Source organism: Hyla sarda, chromosome 2 (genome assembly GCF_029499605.1).
Source record: "Hyla sarda isolate aHylSar1 chromosome 2, aHylSar1.hap1, whole genome shotgun sequence".
NCBI lineage: Eukaryota > Metazoa > Chordata > Amphibia > Anura > Hylidae > Hyla > Hyla sarda.
The window spans coordinates 217,567,346-217,593,825 of record NC_079190.1 but is presented as its reverse complement, the minus strand read 5'-3'; the positions used below and the strand labels follow the sequence as shown (position 1 = coordinate 217,593,825).

At 43.0% G+C, this 26,480-nt stretch overlaps 1 protein-coding gene across 1 annotated transcript in view; it reads right to left on the bottom strand.

Moving 5' to 3' along the window:
* The window catches only part of LOC130357423 (galectin-9C-like), a 94,142-nt gene extending 69,162 nt beyond the window's left edge, over nucleotides 1-24,980 (bottom strand). Inside the window, exons 1-5 of the mRNA XM_056560115.1 lie at nucleotides 24,682-24,980; nucleotides 20,795-20,883; nucleotides 19,978-20,170; nucleotides 14,922-15,041; nucleotides 266-310 (exon numbers count right to left, since the gene is read on the bottom strand). Of these exons, the coding sequence (XP_056416090.1) occupies nucleotides 266-310; nucleotides 14,922-15,041; nucleotides 19,978-20,170; nucleotides 20,795-20,883; nucleotides 24,682-24,708 (474 nt within the window). The 5' untranslated portion in view covers nucleotides 24,709-24,980. The remainder of the gene's footprint in view (nucleotides 1-265; nucleotides 311-14,921; nucleotides 15,042-19,977; nucleotides 20,171-20,794; nucleotides 20,884-24,681) is intronic.
* Nucleotides 24,981-26,480: the final 1,500 nt, after the last annotated feature.

Here is a 26,480-nt window from a genome sequence, read left to right as displayed (position 1 = left end):
ATTCAGCGGGATTAAAAAAACAGTCCTGCGCAGGGCTCTAGTCAGCAGTGAGTAAGAAAGAAAGGATCATAGGTATATGGTATTTCAGGGCAGTGCTGGGAATCCAGAACTGTCTTGCTGCAACCTGGACAGCTGATGGATATAGTTTTGGGTACCCAGGATGAAACATGTTACCTAACCCAGGATACAGACATTTTGCAGACAGTACAGTAAATTATTTTGAGTTGTATTGGCAATAACCACTTTAATAAATTGTGAACCTTACATTCTGCATTTGTCCACCCGGAAAAGGTTCATGGGGGAATCCACCCTAAAAAAGAAACCAACTGTTATTTATAAAATTATCTTTTACAATTATACATTGCCATCCAGAGCCCTATGGAGTTTTAAATAAAATAAACTACCTACACTAAAAATATGGTGTATTTTTTTTTTTTATGTAAAAAATTACACACAACAACCCTGCCTTACAACTTGCACCACATTTTGTTTATGTATTTTAGACACTTTTGCGCTTTATATGAGAAGGGGGTATGTGGCTTACATGATAAGAGGTGTGGCTTTGGAAATTGCAAAAAAAAAAAAAAAAAAAAAAAAGGGGGAATGGCTTTCCAAAAAGTGAATGCTCCAAATCTTGGAAATCCATTCTTGGAATACATTTTTTGGGTGTAAAGGTACTTCAACAAATTTATGGTGCAAACTTAAACTAAACTGTCTAATGAAGCACCAGATTTTACAACTACATGAGCCACTGTAATAAATCTGGTACATTTGTAGAATAAGTTTACAAGAATTAGTTTTTACCTCACCCACTGTTTTTCAAAATTTATAATGTAGCGCAAAATAGACTTTATTCCTATTTGTACAATCAAACTGAAAACTGCAACAGCACTTTTAATTTTTTAAATTTTTTATTTTTTTACAGCATTACTTTTATTTATTTTAACATGCACAAGTCATTCTCTGGACACCAATAAAGCGTTTGACAGGGTGGGGGCTTTCTGTTTAAAGTTTTGGAGACATTTGACCTGGGCGAAAATTGTATATAGTCTGCCTACAGCAAGAATAGACTTTAACGGGGAAGTGGCGGGGAGTTTTCAGCTTAGCCGGGGAACTAAACAACAAGGGTGCCCCCTTCCCCCCATGCTTTTTGCATTGTTTGTGGAGCCCTTAGCTTGGAGTATAAAAGAAAATAATGAGTTTGGAGGGTTTGGGATAAATGGGGAAAAAGATAAAAATGATTTTATACGCGGATGACATAGTGTTATTTATTAGGGACCCAATCATCAAGGTTCTGGTGTTGATTAGGGTTGTAGAAGAATTCGGTCATTTATCAGGTTTTAGTATAAACTGGGGAAAATCATGTTTGTTACCCCTGGATAATCGTATAGAGGTTCCAATTGGAAAGGTGAAAATTTTAAAACCCACAGAGTTTTGAGTATCTTGGTGTGAGGGTGTCTGGAAATATTGAGGAATTTGGTTAATTAAATCTTGTCCCATTGACATTGAAATAAATGTAGGATTTGGAGCGGTATGGGGTTGTATATGGCAGATAGACTAGCACTGGTAAAAATGATAATTTTGTCTATGGTATTACACTATTTTAGACATAGATAAAGAAAAACAAACAAACAGCGGCGGCACCACTTCGATAGCTCACAATCACAGTCTGCTAGGACTAACTGGCAACTGACCTGGTTCCCGGTATGGGGTGCGGGATAGGAATCACTGAGAAAATGGTAGCATGGAGAAGAAGAGATTCCGCACTCACCGGTCCAGGAAACCGTGTAACAGCTTTTATTCAGGAACTATAACATCGACAAGCAAGATGTGAATAGTGTTCCAATGCAGCTCAGGGTCAGGTGAGTAGGCGAGTAGATCACAGGTGTGGGGCGTGTGCAGTAGAGTAACGAATCGTTTCACGTCATAGGTGACACTTCATCCGGCCTCTCTAAGAGGGGAGTTCTCTGGGTTTATATACATGTGCACTAGTGAAAAAACCATTAGCAATAGAAAAACCAAATTGTGTATAACATTCAAAAAAGTGTAATACTTCAATGCATAATTAAAATCATACTACAAACATAGGGAAACAATGCCAAATCAAGATGTGCAACAACTGAAGAACCAAACCGAGATTTTTTATAAGAATTGGGAAAAAATCACTGCGCTCGTTAAGACCCAGAGCTCCAGTGGCATCCAAACGGATGATCCACTTGGCCTCCTGTTGTAATAACAGAGCGTCGCGGTCTGTCTCAGTCTTAGGAAAAAAAATTTCAAGACCCATAAATTTCAATTAAGCAGGACTACTGCCATGACTTTGTTTTATATGGGAAATGAAACTAGTTGTTCCCTTCTCTGTTCTAAGTGTTCCCGAATGCGATGGAAGAGGGGTCTTTTAGTTTTACCCACATAAAATCTTTCGCATGTACAAGAGATGCAGTAGACTATGTGGGTACTTCTACAAGTAATACCAGTTTGTAGATTTTTTTTGTGGACTAGATGTTTTCTTTTTTTCTTGATGTAATCGCCTATAGTACCTGTTTTCTTGAATGCGATGATCGGTTTGTGTCTTGGAACGGAACTGAGATCAGGGTCATTCTCAATCATGAACCAGTGTTTGTGTATTGAATTTTTAATAATCTGGCTAATAGGTGTGTTCCTGAATACAAACATAAACCTTTTTTGTCTATCATACTCCTTGCATCTTCTACTTTTACTTATAAGGCGGGAACTTCTATCAAGCTTTTTAGCTCTATCTAGGACTGCGTCTATTACAGATGCAGGATAGCCCCACTGAATCAATTGGATTTTAAGGTCTTGTGCTTGCTGCAAAAACATATCAAAATTGCTGTTCACTCTCCTGAGCCTAACCATTTGGCTATAAGGAATATAATTTTTCACATGTTGTAAGTGTAAACTTTTATAGTGCAATAGGGAGTTCTTAGCCATCTCTTTCCTATGGCCCAACGTCACTATGTTGCCACTAGCAACATCGATGCTCACATCAAGAAAATCGAGGCGAGCATCACCAAAATGGCTAGTGAAAAACATATTGGCATGATTGTTTTCATTCAAATAGGTCACAAATCCATAAAATTCCTCTCTAGTGCCATCCCATATCACCAGTACGTCATCTATGTACCGAAAGTACAATTTGATATGACGAGTGAATGGGTTGGCACTAGAGAAGACGAGGCGACTCTCCAAAACTGCTAAAAAGACATTTGCATAAGTGCAAGACATGGGGGACCCCATAGCTGTCCCCCGTGTCAGCCTATACCATTGCGAGTCGTACATGAAGAACTTGTTCTCCAAAATAAACTTAAGGGAAGCAGATACAAAATGTACAAATGATTGGGACTTCTCAGTATGGGAAAGAAAGACCTCCATAGCCTGTACACCCGCATCATGAGGGATGCGGGTGTACAGGCTTTCGACATCTATCGACGCTAGATGAAATCCGTCCTGCCATACGAACCCATCCAGCGCTGATATTAGGTCATTAGTATCACAGTATCCTGGGAGAAGGGGAGACAGAAGCCACTCTAAATAGCTGGAAAGATATTGAGTCGTCAAGCTGATCCCCGCAACAATAGGTCACCCCCGGGGGTTCGGCTCAGTGACTTATGCACTTTCGGTAGCATGTACCATTTAGCAGGGACAGGTTTAGATGGAAGAAGACGCTCGGCTGTTTTTTTGGCCAGTAATCCGATCTCCACGCTGCTTCTCAGCAAGGTGCGTCATTTATCAAGTACTCGTTTAGTGGGGTCACTATTGCATCTTTCATAAGTATCAGCGTTGGAAAAGGTGATTACTGACTTCTAGGTCATAGTCAACTTTTGGCCACAGAACTACAGCTCCTCCTTTGTCGGATTTGCAAACAATTACATCGGATTGGTTCGCTAACCAGTCCAATGCAATTTTATCTGAGTGTGAGAGATTAGGAATAAATTTGGGGTAGATTAAGGATTTAACATCCTGGAGAACAGCCCTTTGGAAGAGATCCAGAGAGCTGCCAACGGGAACAGGGGGACTGAAACTGGAAGGATTACCTCCTTGTAAAAAAGATGGGGGGGGGTGTCATCATGTGTCGGGGCCTGACCCTTTCCTCCTGTAGTTCATTGAGGGTTAAAACACATAAATCATCCTGCCTGCTAAATTCTTGACACATTACAACCCTCAATGAACTAATCTAATAGGGGACCTCTGCCTGTCTAGTGACTGATGTACTGTTTAGGATTGTGAGATGTAGCAAGAAACTTGTGCAGATTGATTTTTCTGATAGATTTATAGAAATCAACTTCAAAGTAGGAAACCCTTACTGAGTTCAAAGTTCAGTCCTTAAGACAGGGCTTTGGTGCAATCTGATGACAAAGTCAATGAGGATAAAACACATCACAATGATGTGGTTAGGTACTGCGCCAGGTCACCGATTTCCTTTTCTTTCCTTTCTTCCAGCTGTCTGTTCTTCCTCAGACCTCCTCTCCTTTTTCTCCTCATAAAGGGAGAGGACCCTTGTCATTTGTAGTGGAACTGGAGTGATGTTCTCCCAGAGGTAAGTCCTTATTGAACTTGTCGACTCTAGATGTACTTGGTCGGTTAGTGTCTTGATCGTCCGACATGCTACCTTCTGACTCAGTCGTAAAAAAAAAAAAAATCACAGGTAGATTTAGACTTCCTCTTAAAGTTGTTTGAGCAGTACCTTTAAACTTGGCTCAAGTGAATTCACAATGATTTTCATAATCGTATTTGTCACGCACAAATTTTTCTTTTTTAATCTCTTTAATTTCTGATTGAATATATAAAAAAGTATTTTCTCCAAAGTTTTGAAAAATAAAGATACAGATTTTTCATTAGGAGTGCGAGAACGCAACTCCAACTTAGCTTTGTAGAGATCTGCAGCAATGATCTCATAATCTCTTAGATTTTTTGCCAAGACGATCCTTAAAAGGAACCAATCAATAGTTTTACCCTATATAATCAGTGGCAACACATAATAGAGGTTAATATCACGTGTTCTGCCATGTCTGGATGTCCGCTGGCACATCCATAAATGTGAAGTAAACAACTTTTATAAATGGTCACATGCTGTATGTAAATGAGGCTCAGTCGGGCATGCGGCTGCTAAAGTAGTCATGGCTACCAGAGCAGTAATCACGCCTATTCAGGCTCAAATAATACCCATCTAGGTATGATTCAGCAGCTCAGTCAGGGTCTGATGTCATTTCTTAGAGGTAGGCTGTCAATCATGTCTAAATAGGAGTGATTAGAGCCTGAATGAGCGTGAGTACAGCGTGGGGAGCAGTGACTTCTTCAGCAGGCCGCATGCCTGGTGACTACTTGAGCATGCCTGGTGACTACTTAAGCCTCATTTACATACTGCATGTGACAGTTATTTAAGTTGTTTTTTCCACATTTACAGACGTGCCAGCAGACATCCAAACATGGTAGGACACATGATATTAACCTCTATTACGTGTTGCCACTCGTTATATATGGTAAAACTTAATGACGGGTTCTCTTTAAAAGATTAATGGAGTTGGCTAAATGTGCTTCATGCCATTCCCTCATGAAGGCGTCATCTTCTTGGAATTGAAAGGGATCTTTTAAAACAACGTAGTCCTCGAGGGACTCTGTTACATTCAAGATAGGCGGACAGAGAGTTAATAGTCCTCAATTTATTTTTCTGCCAGGGGAATAAATCCGATGTTCCAAAGATTTCGTATTGAGCAACTGTAATTCGTCTTTGCTGTTGCACATCAGAAAAAATGCCCCTGCGCCCACTTGCCCTGCCGTAATTGCAGTGTCCATACTTGCTAGAGTGTGATCAGTCTCTATGGACGATTCCACTACAGGTGGGTCCCGTGTGCCCGTAGCCGCGGAAGACAAGTCCATCGTGATAGACATAGATAAACAAAGAAAAACAGATAGCGACGGCACGACTTCGATAGCTCACAATCACAGTCTGCTAGGACTAACTGGCAACTGACCCTTATAGCCAAATGGTTAGGCTCAGGAGAGTGAACAGCAATTTTGATATATTTTTGCAGCAAGCACAAGACCTTAAAATCCGATTGATTCAAAGGGGCTATCCTGCATCTGTAATAGACACAGCCCTAGATAGAGCTAAAAAGCTTGATAGAAGTTCCCTCCTTATTAGTAAAAGTAGAAGATGCAAGGAGTATGATATATGAAAAAGGTTTATGTTTGTATTCAGGAACACACCTCTTAACCAGATTATTAAAAATTAAATACACAAACATTGGCTCATGATTGAGAATGACACTGATCTCAGTTCATTTGCAAGACACAAACCGATCATCACATTCAAGAAAACAGGTACTATAGGCGATTACATCAAGAAAAAAAAGAAAACATCTAGTCCACAAAAAAATCTACAAACTGGTTGCATGACACAATCCCCCTAGGTAATTTCCCCTGCAGAAGCTGTTCATTCTGACAGCATAATTTGGGCAAATGACATTTCCGAGTGGGGGGGATATGAGGTCCAAGTTAACCAGTTTATTACTTGTAGAAGTACACACAGTCTACTGCATCTCTTGTACTTGCGGAAGATTTTATGTGGGTAAAACTAAAAGACCCCTCTTCCATCGCATTCGGGAACACTTCTACCCTCTTAGAACTGAGAAGGGAGCAACTCGTTTCATTTCCCATATAAAACAAAGTCATGGCAGTAGTCCTGCTGAATTGAAACTTATGGGTCTTGAAAGAATTTTTCCTAAGACTGGGACAGACCGCAACGCTAGGTTATTACAACAGGAGGCCAAGTGGATCATCCATATGTTTGTAGTATGATTTTAATTATGCATTGAAGTATTACACTTTTTTGTATATTTTATAAACAATTTGGTTTATTTCTGTTGCTAAGGGTTTTTTCACTAGTGCACATATATGTATAAACCCAGGGAACTCCCCTCTTAGAGAGGCCAAATGAAGCGTCACCTATGACGTGAAACGATTCCTTGCCCTACTGCACACGCCCCACACCTGTGATCCACTCGCCCACTCACCTGACCTGCATTGGAACGCTATTCACATCTTGCTTGTCGATGTTATAGTTCCTGAATAAAAGCTGTTACATGGTTTCCTGGACCGGTGAGTGCAGAATCTTTTTCTTCTCCATGCTACCACATTACACTATTTTAGGGTTGCACCTGTATGGATTGGGGTTACATTTTTTTTTTTTGGGGGGGGGGGGGGGGGGGGACAGGAAAAAGAAATCAATGGTTTAATATGGGGACGAAAACAGGTTTGTATGAAAAGCTGCTTTTTGAAACCCCTCCTAATAGAGTTTGGAGGGTTAGATCTCCCCAATTTTTATTTTTATTATTTAGCCACTCAGTTAGTATACATTGCAGAAGAGGAGGTTAATATATTACGGTGGATTAGGAAAAGAGGAAGTAAGGAAGAGGATATTTTTGAAGTGTTAGAAAGTGGGAAATTAGGTTGGAAAGAATGGTGGAATTGCCTGGGTCTACAAGCAATAGATAAGGTATGGAAGAGAATAAGGCAGTTGTTGAAGGTGGGAGTGAGTATTGTGTTCACCCCATTATAGAACAATGAATATTTAAAAGAATTTCATAAAATCACAAAAATGTATAGAATGGGGAGATAGCGGTATTAAATGGGTTTATCAACTGTACGAGGAAGGTAAATTGAAGAAATGGCAAGAATTTGGGTTAAAGGAAATAAATATATTTGGATATTGGCAAGTGAGGGATGCTTATATGGGGGATAAAGATAATACAAGGTGGAAAATTGAATCACATGAAATCATAGATGGTGTTCTGGAGTCACGGAATAGGGAAAATAAAAATGTATTAGGGAAAATATTTAAAAGATTTGTCACTTGGAAGGGTGAGGCACAAATATTTAGATGTAAAGAAGAATGGAGTAGGGATTTAGGGGAAACAAAAGAGGAATGGAAGATTATATTTAAAGATATTAAATGTTCATCCGTGAATTTAAATCATCGAATCTCATATTTTAAAATGATCCATCGGTTACACTACTCGCCAAACTACTAAAATATATCAGCTATACACAAATGGCAAAATGTCCCAAATGCAGAAGGGAGGAGGCAGATTTAGTAAACATGACTTGGGAATTTGAAAAGATTCAAGAGTTCTGGAAGAAAGTATGAAAAAATTGAAAAGACTTCCCATTAAATTGTAATTTTACTTGGAAGAGTGCCATTTTAGGGTTAAATGTATTAAGTAAGGGTAGAGATTAAATGTTTATCAAACTGTTAGGCCTGGCTAGAATAGTTAAACTTAGTGTAACGGCCTTACCGTAACAGCTGAGTAGTGGATCCGCTGTCCTGTGTGAACAATGACTGAACCGTACCCAGTCTAAGGTGCCGCTGGTTTTCACCAGAGCCCGCTGCAAAGCGGGATGGACCTGCTGTGGTAGGTGGCACCCAGATTGCTACCCCTGGCATGATCCGTTCACACAGGTTGCCCAGATGAAACTTGGCACAAATGATAAGGGGTAGTCAGACGAAGCATGGGTCAGGAGGCAGGCAGCAAAGAAGTGTAGTCAGGTCACAGGCACAAGGTCAGGAGGCTGGCGGCAAGGAGCAAGGTCAGGTCACAAGCAGGAGGTCAGGAACACTAATAAGGCACACACAAAGAAACGCTTTCTCTAAGGCACCAAGCACGAAGATCCGGCACCATAATAGGGAGGTGCCGGACTAATATAAGGTCCGCCCTGCAGCAGACCAATTATGGGCATACTAGCCCTTTAAATCTAGAAGCGCCGGCGCACATGCTCCCTAAGGAGAGGGGATGCGTGTGCCGGCGTAAAGCAGGGCGAGAAGGACCGGGGAGAGAGGGGTAAGGAGATGCCCAGGACTTTTATGCGGGCAAGTCCCACAAAGCGAGTCCCGGAGCCACCGGTAGTAGGGGAAGGGGTGCATGAAGGGGTGCGCTCACGGGCGGACTGAATGGCCGGAGCGTTACCAATAGCAACGCCCCGGTCACGCGTGCAGGAGCCAGGGTTGCATACACCAGGGAAGAGGGAGTGCTCACGGCTGCCCTTAACAGTACCCCCCCCCCCCTCCTTGGGTCTCCCCCTCTTTTTGGATCTAAGAAAATCTCGACCCAAGCTGCAATCCACAACATTCTCCTCCAGTTCCCAGGACCTTTCTTCTGGACCAAACCCTTTCCAGTCAAAGAAAATAAAGTTTTTCCTCTCACAGTTTTCATGGCAAGAATTTCTTTCACCTCGGAAATGTCTAAAGAACCAAAGACAGGAGTAGGAGCAATTACTTTTTGAGACAACCGATTAATGACCAGAGGCTTGAGCAAAGAAACATGGAAAAAATTTGGTACGCGAAGAGAGGAGGGTAGACGTAATTTGTAAGAAACAGGATTGTTCTTTTGAAGAACTTAAAACGGACCCAGGTAGGTTCCAAGTAAGATATATAGAAATGATGCACTCACCAGGTCTTTAGGGAAGTCACTTGCTCTTTATTGCATGTAGATGTACAACGATGGCATTCATGCAGGGAGAGCGGACAAATGGAGCGAAGTGGAGGAAAAAGGAACGGTCGACGGTCTGTTATCGTGCTTGCGTGCTTCTTCAGGCCCCTAGGGACCCAGGACCCAACTTGTAGCTGGGAATTTTTAAATGTATATACTTGGAGGAGAGCCGGACCTGGTTTCCAAGAAAGAGAACGATTGGGGAGGCCTTCTCGTCTTGTTTGCTTGAGACTTCATTTGGGAGGAAGCAGATAAGAAGGAACGTCTAGTCTCCAGCCAGATGGACTCAAATTTTCTAATTAATTAAAGCTTCTATGGACGGCACTCCAGAGGAATCTGGTAAAGGAAGAGGTGGGCGAGGATGAAGACCGTAGACAATAATAAAGGGAGAATTCTTTGTGGACTCAGAGTCTCTGTGATTATTCTGCCCAACGAAGAAGAAGATCAACCCAATTGTCTTGCTGGGCTGAGACAAAATGTCACAGGTAGCCTTCGAGAATTTGGTTAACTCTCTCCACTTGCCCATTGGATTGTGGGTGGTAGGCGGAAGAAAAGTCTAGATTAATTTTTAAACAAGAACAGAGGGCACACCAGAATCTCCACGATCCGAGACGATGTAGGAAGGAAGGCCATGTAAGTGAAAGATTTGTTGAATAAAATGTTTGGCCAATTGAGGAGCAGAAGGAACTCTGGGCAAAGGAAAAAGAAATGTGCCATCTTGGAAAAATGATCAACGACCACCCAGATGACGGTATTGTTATGAGAAGGAGGAAGATCGGTGATTAAATCCATGGCTATATGAGTCCACGGGCATCCGGAATGGGTAAGGGCTTTAAGAGTCCTGCAGGTTTCAACCGTGGAGTCTTGTCACGAGCACAGGTAGTGCAAGAGCTAACAAAGTCAGTGATATCCCGTTTGAGATGTGGCCACCAATATTGTCGTGAGATTATCTGCAAAGACTTATTGATCCCAAAGTGACCAGCTAGCGACCAGCTAGCAGCCAGAAGTGTCCCCAACTGAGGACACGACGTCCGAGATGGGGAGATACAAATGTCTTCCCAGGTGGGACTTGAAAAAGAGAAGCTGGAGCTGCAGTAATAAGGCACTCAGGAGGAATATTATAACATGGAGTGAAATCCTAACCAAAATATCGGAGGAACGAGAGAGCATTGGCTCTCATATTTTATTTTCTCAGCAGGATGAAAATGAATGAAGATATTGAATCGGGAGAAGAAGAGCGGGGACGGGGATTCAGGCATTGTGCAGATTGTAGATATAAAAAGGTATTGTGATCTGTAAAAATGCTGACAGGATGTGTAGAACCCTCTAAAAGATGGCACCATTCTTTTAAGGCGAGTTTGAAGGCGAGGAGTTCCAAGTCGCCTATGGAATAGTTTCTCTCCGCAGGAGAAAAGGTCTTGGAGAAAAAAAACACAAGTTATGTTTTTGCCCTTGGGAGACTTTTGCGTCAGTACAGCACCAGCTCCTACAGATGATGTGTCTTGAGATTAGAGGTGCTGAAGTGAAGGCAGATCTTAGTTGAGAGAAAGACTCTTCAGCCTCCGGTGAACAATATTTGCAGTTATTGTTCTTTTGGGTAAGAGCTACAATTGGGGCCACCAAGGAAGAAAAATGGGGAATGAACTGATGGTAGTAGTTGGCAAACCCCAAAAATCATTGAATTGCACACAGACCAGAAGGACGTGGCCAGTCAAAACGGCAGAAAGCTTGGTAGGATCCATCTGTAGTCCTAGACGTGAGACTATATAACCCAGTAAAGGAAGACTTGTTCTTTCAAAAGAGGCATTTCTCCAATTTAGCAAACAGACGATTCTCCCGGAGTAGTTTCAGGACTTTGCGAATATGAACTCGAAGTCTCAAATTGGGAGAGAAAACCAGGATATCGTCCAGATATACCACCACGCAGGTATACAATAGAAAATGTCATCCACAAATTCTTGGAAGAATGCAGAAGCATTACAGAGACCAAAAGGCATGACGAGGTACTCAAAATGGCCGTCACGGGTGTTAAAAGCCGTTTTCCATTCATCGCCTTCTTGAATGCGAAATAAATTGTATGCCCCTCGCAGATCCAATTTAGTGAAGGTTCTGGCTCCACGTAGACAGTCAAAGAGTTCAGAAATCAAGGGCAAAGGGTAGAGGTTTTTGATTGTGATTTTATTAAGACCACGATAATCAATGCAAGGACGGAGAGAACCATCCTTCTTTCCAACAAAGAAGAATCCAGCCCCAGCAGGAGTGGAAGATTTCCGGATGAATCCTTTTTGAAGGTTTTCCTGAATATATTTTTCCATAGCTTGTTTCTCAGATACAGTCAAAGGATAAATTCTTCCAGAAAAGGAGTAGTGCCAGGTTGGAGATCAATGGGACAATCATGAGGGTGATGTGAAGGAAGTGTCTCTGCTTGTTTCTCGCAGAATACGTCAGCAAAATCTCGATAAGGAAATGGTATGCAAAACTTAATGAGAGGAAATGGATTAGTCCTAGATAGAAGTGACTCCAGTAAGTGACCTGGACAAAAAGTTCAGAAGTACAATGAGGAAGTACAAGGAACTGTATCTTCTCCTTATGCAACACTCCTACTTGCATGATGAGAGGTTCAGTGCGGAATAGGACCGTACATTTCCGGTGCTCTCCATTAACAGAAGAAATATACACAGCACCTTAACTAGCCGAGACACAGGTAAACAATGTTTTTGGACCAGGGTGGCATCAATTAAGTTACCCGCGGAACTGGAGTCCAGGAAGGCAGAGACTAAGAACGAGGACTTCATAGGAATATGAATCTGAACAGGCATGGTCAAATGTGGAGAGGTGCTATTCTCACCCAGGGACGCCTCTCTTATGTGCCCTAGGTGCGAGCGTTTCCCAGACACTATGAACGAAGGGTACACTCTTTAAGGAAGATGTTCAGTAATGGCACAATAAAGTCTACGGGTTCTTTCTTGAAAAGAAAGTCTAATGCGGTCCACCTGCATGGGCTCCTCAGTAGATGGAGTTAGAGACTGTTGTGGAGGACATTGGAATACCGGAGCCAAACAGGGGTAACGCTGTGTCCAGAGAGGTTCCCTCTCTTGGCATAGTTCCTCCTGTCTCTCAGAGAACTGCACTTCAATATGAGTGGCTAAATTGATGAGATCAGTCAGGGAGGATGGAAGATCTCGAGTCGCCAAGGCATCCGTGATTCGGCTAGAAAGTCCCATAGCATCGGTGTTCCAGGCCAGTTCAGAGGCCAAGATGCGGAATTGTACTCCCCCACAGAAGAGTTTCCTTGACAGAGATTCAGTAAAGCAGTTTCAGCCGAAGAAGCCCTAGCAGGTTCCTCAAACACATTTCGGAATTCAGCTAGTAAAGTCCGGAGATTAGAAGACATCGGGTCAATGCGGTCACACATCGGGGTAGCCCAGGCCAAAGCTTTCCCGGAAAGAAGACTGATGATGAATGCCACTTTGGCACACTCTTTAGGAAATTGGTCCGCTTGTAGTTCAAGGTGCATAGAACTTTGATTTACAAGGCCCCTCCATAACTTCGGGTCACCCTCATACTTAGCAGGTAGAGACAGACAAATTTTGGAGTCAGCAGGAGGAGTCGTGGAACCTGGGCTGGATCCATGGCCGGTTCTTACTGTAACAGCCTTCCGTAATTGCTGAGTAGTGGATCCGCTGTCCTGTGTGAACAATGACTGAACCGTACCAGGGAGTGGAGTTTTTAAGTTTTCACCAGAGCTCGACGCAAAGTGGGATGGACTTGCTGCGGCAGGTGGCACCCAGGTCGCTACCCCTGGCACGATCCGTTCACACAGGTTGCCCAGATAAAACTTGGCACAGATGATAAGGCGTAATCAGACGAAGCACGGGTCAGGAGGCAGGCAGCAAAGAAGTGTAGTCAGGTCACAGGCACAAGGTCAGGCGGCAAAGAAGCGTAGTCAGGTCACAGGCACAAGATCAGGAACACTAATAAGGCACACACAAAGAAACGCTTTCTCTAAGGCACTAAGCACGAAGATCCGGCACCATAATAGGGAGGTGCCGGACTAATATAAGGTCCGCCCTGCAGCAGACCACTTATGGGCCTGCTGGCATTTAAAATCTAGAAGCGTACGCCCTAAGGAGAGGGGATGCATGTGCCGGCGATGGGCAGGGCGAGAAGGAGCGGGGAGAGAGAGGTGCAAGGAGATGCCCGGGACTCATATGCGGGCGAGTCCCGCAAAGCGCGTCCCCGAGCCACCGCTAGTAGGGGAAGGGGTGCGCTCATGGCCTGACTGAACGGCCGGAACGTTACCAATAGCAACGCCTGGGACACGCATGCAGGAGCGTCCCGCACTTTGAGTCCCAGGGTTGCATACACCGGGGAAGAGGGAGCGCTCACGGCCAGAATGAATGGCCGGAGCGCTGCCCTTAACACTTAGGAATTAAGATTTCTCTGAGAGCCCCAAATATCGGTGAATGGATAGAGTTAACAAAGTAAAAAAATATGAGGAGATATCAAATAGAGGGAAAAAGAGAGGAGAAAGAGTGAGACAGGAATGGTCGAGTTGGAAGGATTAAAATGTTCCTTAGATAAAGGGTATAGTTTATATTTTTATAGTCATATTGCTTAAAGTTTATATAGTCATATTGCTTAAAGGGGTACTCCGCCCCTGGCATCTTATCCCCTATCCAAAGGATAGGGGATAAGATGTTAGATCGCCGCGGTCCCGCTGCTGGGGACCCCGGGGATCTCCACTGCGCCACCCCGTCATCATTACTGCACAGAGCGAGTTAGCTCTGTGCGCAATGACGGGTGATACAGGGGCCGGAGCAGCGTGACGTCATGGCTCCGCCCCTCATGACATCACGGCCCGTCCCCTTAATGCAAGTCTATGGCAGGGGGTGTGACGCCACGCCCCCTCCTATAGACTTGTATTGAAGGGGCGGGCCATGACGTCAAGAGGGGCGGAGCCATGACGTAACGATGCTCCGGCCCCTGTATTGCCCGTCATTACGTGCAGAGCGATCTCGCTCTGCGCAGTAATGATAGCGTGGTGCCGCAGCAGCGATCCCCAGGGTCCCCAGCAGCGGGACCCCGGCGATCTGACATCTTATCCCCTATCCTTTGGATAGGGGATAAGATGTCTAGGGGTGGAGTACCCCTTTAAATGGGCACTGTCAGATTCAAAAGCTTTTGGCCAATTATTTAGCATCAGTATTTGTAAGCCAAAGTGGGTCCAAAATAAAAATAAGTGCAAGGGATTCCATTATCCTGTTCTTTTTCAGAGTGTGTTCAATTCGTAGTTTTGGCTTACAAATACGGATGTGTAAAAGTGGCCTCAAAGTGTGTATCCAGTTATTAAGAGCATATCCCCAAGCCACAGCATGAGAAATACATTTCAAACAGAACTACAATCTCACTTACCCCCTGTCCTTGTATCTCAACACTTGTTAGACTAATACAGCCACTGATTTCTATAGTGTTGACTTTGTGGAGAGGAATTCTATGATGATATTCCAAAAGGTGATTTCTGTTCACAGAAACCTGGAAGAGAAGACCATTTTAGGAGGATACGGAAATATTAGTGGTGCAGTAACTTGAAAACTTTGGGCAAAACCAAAAATGTAGGAAGTGCTTGGCACATTGTGCCATAAAGCAGTAATCTGCATCCTGTAGCTCTATAGCTGGTGCAGCAGTACAACTCCCAGCAGGCAATGACAACTACCAGCAATGCATTAGGGGCAGTAACACAATAAAGTGTATGTACTGCTATAGTACAGCCTTTGGCTATCAGGACATGCTGGGAGTTGTAGTTCTGAACCAGTTGCAGAGCCAAGGGATGCAGATCAGTGCATGCACAAAGTTTATTTATGTGTTACTACCAGTAACTATAGAGTGGTGATCTGCAACCTATAATACTGCCAGAACTTCACATAGTATTGTCCTTTCTTTTAAAAAAAATTTTTTACAGCCCCCTCCAGCTCAGCCCCATCTACCCTACATCATCATCATCATCATCATCATCATCAAAGGTCCTCCAGCCACAATCTCATGACAGCTTAGCCCCACCTGGACCCCTCTCCAATACAGTGTAGGATAAAATACTTATGGCAGCTCCTGCTTCTGCCAACAGTGAGTGCATCTGTCCATCTCTTCCCTCCTAAATTTTTGGGACATTTTTTCCTTTTGGCACAATGCCGATAAACCATTTTCGGCAACTTATTTTTAGTGGCCGAAATTTCAGTGCATCCCTGGGCAATAAAGTAAGACCTAAAATGGTCAAGGCTGCTACTGAAAATATAGCCAAAATAAGTAGTGTGAAAAGCTATTTATAAAAAATAAATAACATTAAAATAAAAAAATACTTTTACCAATTCTTTATTTAGCTTGTTTTAAATAACATAGTACAGAAAACCACAGTACAATTTGGTAACAAACATTTGCAATACAATTAGTGCAATGACCAGGTCAGATCATATAGGAGACAATGATATAAGTTCTTCATAGAGACCACAGTCTAGTGCATAATAATGCCTGTTATCCTGGAGCTTGCAGTATCAATAAACTAAGTGAATGGCAACTCTGTGTTGCAGATTAGTTAAAGGGGTAGATCAACTGGCTCCAGAGAGTTAAACAGATTTGTAAATTACTTCTATTACATTTTTTTTAATCCTACCAGATGCTAAATTTGAGTTGTTATTTTCTGTCTGACCACAGTGCTCTCTGCTGACACCTCTGTCTGTCTCAAGAACTTTCCAGAGCAGGAGAGGTTTGCTATGGGGATTTGCTCCTACTCTGGACAGTTCCTGAGATAGACAGAGGTGTCAGCAGAGAGCATTGTTGTCAGACAGAAAAGAACATCTCAACTTCAGCAGCTGATAAGTACTGGTAGGATTAAGATTTTTTTTATTAGAAGTCATTTACAAATCTGTTTAACTTTCTGGAGCCAGTTGCTATGAAAAAAAATGTTTTTCACTGAAATACCCCTTTAAGTATGTATAACCTACGGACAGACAAAAGAAGGAAAGGGGAAAAGAAAGAGGTCATTTAATAACCATTCTATATGTGTGTGTAAGATGTGTGTCTGAGATAGGTTTTAAGATATTAAAGGGGTTGCCCCATCTTTTTTTCCGGCCACTTTTGGAAAAGGCTAAAGCAGCCAAAGCGGGAAGGTAACACAATTTACATATCTCCCATTGACTTTAATGGGGGTACGCAAACTGTGTAGTCTTGCAAGATCTGCTGTTTTGTAACTTCTGGAGCAGGAGATGGGAAAACCTTTTTAAACTTTGTTTGCGGCATTTGCTGTATGTAAATGGAGGGTCTGGAGTAACTGGGGTGTCTGCATGGATTTCTTCCTTTGCTATAAGCACTCCTCCCTACCTGATGATTGACAGCCCTTTCTATTGTGACATCTCCACAAACGTGTCTGAAAACAAGCAATGATGGTTGTCAATCATCAGGAAGGAGGCGTGCTTGCAGCAGGGGAACAGATTATTTTTGGACACTGAGTTGCTGGGTAATGCCCCAATGACTCCAGAAACTTCATTTACATACAGCACACAAAGCATAAATATTTAGAAACAGATTACTCAGATGCACATATCACACTTATGTATACAATGGGTGGTAAAAGTAAGTGTAATTTAGGATATCCCACAAAAATCCAAGTCTTCCCTCGGAATCTTTGTATTTTGGAGTATATTTGTCCCCTAAAGACAGATACGGAGTTTAAACATGCCCAAAAGTTGATTATTCACTTTAGATAACTGACAGTCAATTAGAACCAAACATGGCTTGAATCATTTCATAAGAAAAGGTCTTTGTCTCCTCAGGAAAAGAGGTTCAAGACCTAAAACACTTAATTTTGGAATACTGTAGATAACTCACATGCACCCTAACATTAGCAGTATCTGAAATATGTTAAATCCCACCCTGCAACAATGATATCTGTTAACAGTTTAAAACTGATGCACACAAACAATCCATCTACTCTATGCTTAAAGGGTTCACTTACATGAGAATAAAATGCACGGTTTTGAATGCGGTGTCCAAACCCCATTCCTATTTACTTTAATGGAAGTAGGGGAAATGCACTGGAGCTTCCACTTAAAGGAGATATGCAGCATAAAACTTTTAGGTCTCCTTGTGCCCGGGCTGCAATAACAAATAAAACAAACTTTAACTCACCTTCCTATGTTCCCCCGGTATCGGTGTCCCGTTCCTCCGCTGCTGCTGTGCTCCGTGCTTCTTAGGCTTGGAACGTCACACTGCGTACAGCGTATCGCCGGCCGCAGTGATGTCTCGCCTTGGCCAGTGATAGGCTGAGCGCAGTGTCATGTAAGGAGCTCGCGCTCAGCCGATCACCAGCCGAAGCGGGAAATCGCTGCGGCCGGCGATACGCTGAACGCAGTGTGACGTTCCAAGCCTAAGAAGCATAGAGCCCAGCAGCAGCGGAGGAACGGGACGCAGATACCGGAGCAACGTAGGAAGGTGAGTTAAAGTTTGTTTTATGTGTTATTTCAGCCCGGGCACAGGGAGACCTAAAAGTTTTATGCTGCATATCTCCTTTAAGTCAATGGGAGATTCAGACACCAACCCACCAGGTTTTCACATTTTCTCTTTAGATGCCGTGATCAGCAATGATCACGGCATCTAAAGGGTTAAATTACCTGCAGCAGTGGGATTGCCGCTACCAGTCATAAGCACTGAAAGTCTGACAGTAGCCTACACTCACTGCTCTAAAAAGAGCGCACGTTCTACATTTGCTTCAAACCCGCTTAAAGGGGTTAGCCACCATAAGGTGATTTTAGTACGTACCTGGCAGACAGTAATGGACATGCTTAGGAAGGATCTGTGCTTGTCTTGGGGCTAAATGGCCATGTCATGAGATTACCATAATAATGTGGCTAGCTTTTTGTGAACTTGTATTTCCTGTTTGATTTTTCTTTTTTTGACTACAAATCCCACAATTCCATTTTCCTCCTTCCCACACATCAGTCACCCCACCCATTGAAACATAAATGAGCTGCAGACCTGTGGTTTTCAATCAGGGTGCCTACAGCTGTTGCATTAGTTGCAGATTGATCCCTCCACCCATTGAAGCAGACATGCTCCCTGTCATCAGCTGACTAGTGAGTCAGGTCTTGGCCGCATTGCAAGCTGGGAAAAATCCGAGATAACACTAATTTTGTATGCTGGTAAAAATAAATAGTGAGGTGAAAATCACAGAAGAATTGTGAGAAAACTGTCACACACAGGTACAGACACTATATTATGAACTACACTAACTTTACAGCCCCTGTAGCATAGTCAAATTAAAAAAATTCCCGAAATACCCCTTTAAGGATTCAGAGCGTACAGGCATGCCCTTTGTCCCTAAAGGGGTACTCCACTGTGGGGGTTGTGACATCATGGCCACGCCCCCTGAATGCAAGTCTTTGGGAGGGGCGTGGCATCATGACCTCTTAGCCTAAACCCAGCATTTGGAACAAAATGTTCAGAATGCTGGGGCAGTGGAGTACCCCTTTAAGTACCAAGACACAAAGGCGTAACCTTCCCCTTTGCTTTAAAGGGGTACTCCGCCCCTAGCATCTTATCCCTATCCAAATGATAGGGGATAAGATGTCAGATTCCGGGGGGCCCGCCGCTGGGGACCCCCGGGATCTCCGCTGCAGCACCCCGCTATCATTACTGCACAGAGCAAACTCGTCTGTGCGTAATGACCGGCGATACAGGGGCCGGAGCATAGTTACATCACTGCTCTGCCCCTCATGATGTCACGGCCCGCCCCCTCAATACAAGTCTATAGGAGGGGGCGTGGCGCCCATCACACCTCCTCCCATAGACTTGCATTAAGGGGGAGGGCCGTGACATCACAAGGGGGCGGAGACATGACGTCACGATGCTCCGGCCCCTGTATCGCCGGTCATTACGCACAGAGCGAGTTTACTCTTTGCAGTAATGATAGCAGGGTGCTGCAGCGGTGATCCCGGGGCTCCCCAGCGGCGGGACCCCCGCTATCTGACATCTTATCCCCTATCCTTTGGATAGGGGATAAGATGCTAGGGGCGGAGTACCCCTTTAAGGGTACGTTCACATGGGCATTTTGTTTTGAATGTAGAAAATGCAAAGCAGAAGGTAAATGTGCTGAAGCTTCCATTGAAGCGAGATGGAGATTCAGTGGTATGCTACCTGTAAATATAGTGTTTTTTTTTTTTTAGAAAAAACATGTTATGAGGTACAGTGTAAGCTGAGCACTGCATTGGCTCCCTCTAGGTCTATGCACATTAAAGGCAGAAATTCAGAAAGGATGGCTGGTGCCAGCTGAATCAGTCACCATATGGTCCCCATAACTGGCAATTCATTTTGCTCTGTATTTTTCCAAAAGAATGAGCACTTTCATTCTTTTAGCCAATGGATTTAAATGGTGCAAAACTCCACTGCTGAAATGCTGTAGTGTGCACTTATGCAAACTTACTTTGTATGCATGGTTTGTAGCCAGGATCCGGATTTCAAAAGGTTGTCCCTTATGAAAAGGCATCTCCCGCTTGTGTTCTTCCTTCCCCCACTTTTTATGCTCCAATGTGTTACAAACAATATATGCTCCATCAAAACGTGGATTGAAATGCAAGGCAATGTTATCATCTCCACACTTGAAATTTATGGCAAACCTAAATAAAAAATATAGAAGATAGAATAAATGTAATTGCTTCCAAATTAGAATGAAGAAACATTTTTTTTATAGCCAAAGCATACATATTTAGACGTTCATTATAAAGGCTACCATGAATAGACCACCTTGGCTTTCAAAATACTAATGCAAAATACAGATCCACAATATTGCCCATGTTAATGCAACAGAGAGGGACACTAGGATAACTCGAGTACATTTTTTCCTATCGGCTTTACAAGTCTTTTTGCTGGAGTTTTTGGTAGGACTTTTGGTAGGGTATTATGGGTGGAGATTCCATCTGTAGCCGATACTGGCAGAACAGGCCAGAACTAGGAACACTGAGAAAGGTGCTGTCCCCATGGATGGCAAAGCATTTTCGAGTAGTCTCTGCCCAAAGAGTGAACATGTATATTCTAAGATCCGAACATGTAGAGTCTAAGATCCGAAATTCCCTCAACGGAAATTACAAAGTGTAAATGGTTCAGCAGAATCCCACTGAAAGGCTGCTGCACTGTATTTTATGCGGTGGTCCCCCGGAACGGAATTCCGCTTGCAAAATACGCAGTGTTATTTGGCCCTTAGAAATGTATAATTCTTGCAATATATTAAAACAAATACAAACCTGTCACCTGAATGGAGGACAGCGCCACTGACAACAATGAGGGTGCCATCATGGATGCCATTGTGAAGATGGGTGCTGAATGGAACGGGCTGGAAAGTAAAGATCACAATTATACCTTTATGTACATTCAGCTTTATGAAGCAAAAAAAGTTAGAAAGAAGAAAAAGCAAAACAATTGCAAAAAAGTTTTGGGTGAAATTTCAGATTTTTTTTTTCTAGAACAGTTTAGCAATATATTTCCTGAACACTGTTTGATACAGGAAATATCTTTTCTCTAGGACGGCTTTGCTACATTAGGGTCATGATACATTAGGGTTATTCAAAATACTGCTAACTAAACAATGTATAGATTGTATGTATTGGTGGTACACTACAAATGTGTTGTTAACCACAACTTAACATCAAAGTTGTGCTACGCATAGTCAAATATCATGTTTTTTAAAGGGGTTGTCCAGTTAGAAAAAAAAAAAAGTTGCTTTTTTTCTGTTGCAAAAACAGCACATATACTGTCCACGGGTTGTATGTGGTATTGCAGCCTTATTAAAGTGAATAGGACAAAGCTTCAGCACTGCACAAAACTTGTGGACAGGACTGGTGTTTTTGAGGAAAAAATAAAATAAAATGGCAGTGTTCTTCTAATACTGGACAACCCTGTCTAATACTATAAATTGAGGTATATAGAAATGCATATACACTCTAGTTATAAGCAGAACATAAGAACATGAATAAGGCACGCAGGTGTGTATAGAATATACATAAAAGTGTGCACAATGCAGGTAATCATTGTATATAAAATATTTGTATTACATATTGCACATAATTCTTTGCCATTAGTGTTTACAACAATCAACCAAAAACCAAGTCTAAGGATCTGAGAAACTGACAATGTATAAGGGGTTAATGGAAAAAAAAATTATATTGGTTAAATAAAGTAAGGGGGAGAGCCGTACTTTGTGCTCTGGTCCATCTCTACCATATTAGGCTATATATACATGTGTCGGAATTTCTGTGCGGAATTCAGCACGAATATCCCGCTGTGCTGGAATTTACGCACCAGAAATCGGAAATTTCTATTTCAGTTTTGGCAGAAAGAATGAACCAGTCCATTCTTTCTGTGGACTCCACACGGAATGCATTTCCGTCTATGAGATGGCACATTCATGTGTGGTCTTAGCACCGGCAAGTTATGCTGGAGGGCGCAGTCTTTGGAATGTCTGCACAGAGATTTTCCGTGCGGACATTTGGACGTGTGAACATAGCCTTAAAGCAATTGCTGCTAGTCTATAGAAGTGAGTCAGTCCCTCTGCTCCATCACTGAAAGGGGCAGAAGAACTAAAAACAATGCCAACAGATACCCAAAATGTTGTCGACATACAGCCCAAGATACATCTTTACAGCTAAAGATATTGGGGGAGATTTATCAAAACCTGTCTAGAGGAAAAGTTGCCCAGTTGCCCATAGCAACCAATCAGCTCACTTCTTTCATTTTTAACAAGGCCTCTGCAAAATGAAAGCAGCGATCTGATTGGTTGCTATGGGCAACTGGGCAACTTTTCCTCTGGACAGATTTTGATAAATCTCCCAGATTAGCCTTATGGAAGAACAGATATAATCTGGAGTTACTTTTTCTCTATTTGGTCTCGACTTACTTTTGGCCTTATGGATGCAGAAAGGGGTCACAGATGTCTTAGGGTGCGTTCACACAGCCGTCTGTCCCCGATTTTTTATCCCCGCTTTGTTTCCTTTTTATGCAGGCTGTAAACGGATTTAAAACGGTTTTAAAAAAAATCCCATTCATGTCAATGGGATTTTTTTTTACAATCCGTTTGCACCTGTCTGCACTCATTTTCGTGTTTTTTTTGGACGGCAGAAAAAAAGGCACATGCAATATTTTTTCTCCCGTCCAAAAAAACTGAAGAAAAAACGGATACAGTAAATTTAACATTGAAGTCTATGTCTATGGAAAATGGAAGAGCCTTTAATGTCATCCGTTTGCATCCGTTATTGTCCGGTTTTTTTTAAAGGGGTACTCCGGTGAAAACCTTTTTTCTTTTAAATCAACTGGTGCCAGAAAGTTAAACAGATTTGTAAATTACTTCCATTAAAAAATCTTAATCCTTCCTGTACTTATTAGCTGCTGAATACTACAGAGGAAATTATTTTCTTTTTGGAATTCTCTCTGATGACATCACGAGCACAGTGCTCTCTGCTGACGTCATTATAATAATAATAAGTCTTTATTTATTGTTGTCCTCAGTGGGATTTGAACCCAAGGCCCCAGCGCTGCAAGGCAGCAGTGCTAACCACTGAGCCAATATGCTGCCCTTAGCATACATCTGCTATGCACGGTTGCTAAAAGGGACAGAGATGTCAGCAGAGAGTACTGTGCTCGTGATGTCATCAGTGTTCCAAAAAGAAAGGAATTTCCTCTGTAGCATTCAGCAGCTAATAAGTACTGGAAGGATTAAGATTTTTTTAATAGAAGTAATTTACAAATATGTTTAACTTTCTGGCACCAGTTGATTTAAAAGAAAAAAGGTTTTCACCGGAGTACCCCTTTAAAGTCCCCTTTTAATTTTGATGGGAGGAGAACAGAACGGGTCTAGACGGCAGTGTGAACGCAGCCTTAGGGTGCATGATTTGGGCATACGGCGGGAGAATTTCAAAACCGGCTTCTGCCATATCCCGGCTGTACCCCATTCGTTTAAATAAGCCATATGGAGTCAGCTAGTGCAGTGTTCCCCAAGCAATGTGCCTCCAGCTGTTGCAAAACTACAACTCCCAGCATGCCCGGACAGCCTTCGGCTGTCCGGGCATGCTGGGAGTTGTAGTTTTGCAACAGCTGGAGGCACATTGTTTGGGAAACACTGAGCTAGTGAATCCGGTCGGCTCACTTTTGAATCGTATCAGTTTTCATAGCTGGACTAAAGCCGTAGCAGACCACGATTTTCAGTTCGGCAACAAAAACTGGTACAGTTCAGAAATTATTCCAGCTTGTGATAGCGAGGCTCCCTATGCAAAAAACAAAAACAAAAAAAACAGTATACAGATGTAAACCTGTCACAAACATGCTAAAAAGATATGAGGAGACTTACGCTGCGTTCACATCACGATTTCTCCCTCCGACTTGAGTAAATGATTTTATAGCATATAAAGTCGAATCCATTGACCTCCATTAAAAAATCGGATCCATTACACACATCCGATTTGATCCGCATCCGATTTCACGCGCTTTTTATTCAGGTCTGAAATCGTGGTCAAAATCATGGTCAGACAAAAATCGTGTGAAATCGGAAGCGGATCAAATCGGATGAGTGCAATTGATCCGATTTTTCAATGGAGGCCGATGGATCCGACTTTATATACGATTTTAAGTTATAAAATCGTTTACTCAAGTCGGGTGGAGAAATCGTGATGTGAACGCAGCCTTATCAAGCCTTGCGCAAAGGCACCGTTGCCCATAGCAACCGATCAGATTCCATTCTTCATACAAAAGCTGCACTTTCGTTGGTTGCTATGGGCAACTAACGCTTTCCTCTCTATGGTGGGCACAGACTTCACACTAAACACACTTACGTGCTAGGGAAGGGGAAGGACCTCCTAACAGTCCTAAAAGTGCAACGCTCACGTGACCTTAACTAAAACCAGATGAGGAGACTGTGCCCCCACCCTTAGATCATCATCACTATGTGCCAGTTGCAAAACTACAATTCCCAGCATGCTCGGACAGCCAACGGCTGTCCGGGCATGCTGGGAGTTGTAGTTTTGCAACAGCTGTAGGTACATCTGGTTGGGAAACACTACTAAAAGTACAATAGACAGCGGGGGGAGGGGACACCAGAAGGATGAATGTAGAGAAGAGCACGACTCCCCCCGAGTATACTCACGGGATTGTAGAAGGGACCGTGTGACATGGCGGCTCGTACAGAGATGCTCCAAGCAGAACCTGAGGAGAACGCTACTTATTAACGGGCTCCCTGAGAATGCCGCCCAGAGCTCCGCCTAGTGGGCAGGTCAGGAAGTTGTGCAGGGAAAATTACGTCGCCTGTCATGAGACCCGCGAACGTGTAATCTTCTGCTGACTCTTTAGTCACATTTTGTAAGTTTAGGGTCAACCAGTCACCCTTATCGTAGTGACCATGTATTATAGCTGGCAGGGCTTTGTGCTCAGGTCTACAGGTGACTCAGGTGACTTCCTAAAATGACAAACATACTGTATAATTATCAATTATAGAAACTGGGGTAGAAAAAGTAGCACATCTGATGGTAGAATGAGGCTTGAGCAACAATTTGCAGCTTTTAAAAGGGTTCCTTTCACTTTAAAAAAAAAAAATGGTCACATGTCCTACAGACAAGACAAAAGTATTGATAGGTCAGAGTCTGAGTGTTCAGACCCCAAAAGATCACTAGAATGGGCAGGGAGAGGAGCATGCGCTGACCTCAAGCGTGCTCATTCTAGCGATCCGTCAAGGTCTGAACACATAGACCCCGACTAATTAAAACTTTTCACAGTGTCGATTGAAAGCCAGAAAAACTCTAATGCGAGTCTTGATAAATCCTCCCATGTATCATCGCTCAGTCCCCAATACAGGCTGCTGTAATAAAGATTTGGGAAAGAATAGTACTGCAATAGGGCGCCACCATGTTACACAGTGTGGTCACCAAGTGCTGAGAAGTATAGTACATAAATGTCACCAACACACCACCAACTTTAAGCCTCATCTGGCATTAAAGGAGAACTTCGGCAAAAGTTTACTTATCCCCTATCCACAGGATACGGGATAAGTAGTTGATTGCTGGGGTCTGACCACTAGGACCTCCTGTGATCTCCGGGACAATATCCCAGCGCTCTTATTGAGGAGCGTGTGACGTCTACCGGTAGACGGCATGCGTTCCACTTCTTTCTACGAGAGCGTCAATGATGCCTTAGTGCTGTACTCGGGTCTTTTCTGCGCTCCCATAGAAATGAATAGTCTTTCCCTATATAGTGGCCCTGCCTAGCGGTACTGCAGGTCCCCTGTCCTTGTGACCTGGGCCTACACTGGAACCTCCTAGTGACCCTAGGTTACAAAGGGGACTATCAGTCCTAGTACTGTATCGCTAAGGAACAGTTGAGCTTGGCCCATATCCCATAAGAGCCATACAGAATTAGACATACATGTGGTAAAATACAGTACAGTATCTAGACCCGAGGGTTGTATCCAGGGGTATATAGAAGTATTCACTTTACAGACCAACAGTTATATGTGTTGGATAACTGCAGGTACAAATATGCATTTGACAGAGATAGCATTAATCCAACGCGTTTCGCTAATCCGTGTGGCTACAGATAGCTCATCAGGGATTACAGTTAGCGAATACTGTAAACATAAAGGGTCATGAGTGACCACACAAGGGGTAAAAGTGCATAATCACATGTAAATGAAGCAATGTACAGTGGATATACTTATATGATGATATATTGAGAGTGACACACTGCTCTGGACAGCTGCGTACAGGTGGCAATCTAGAATAGAAGATACATAGGAAAGTGTTATATCTGTCTACTTACTGCAATTTGTAGGTATATGGGGGGGGGGGGAAACTGCTGAGAGGTAGAGGTTACCTTAAGTCCGGGTGCTTGATGACACCTGTTTATGTGATGAGAGGAGTCTCCACTCCGACGTAGAGTAAGTAGATAGGATCT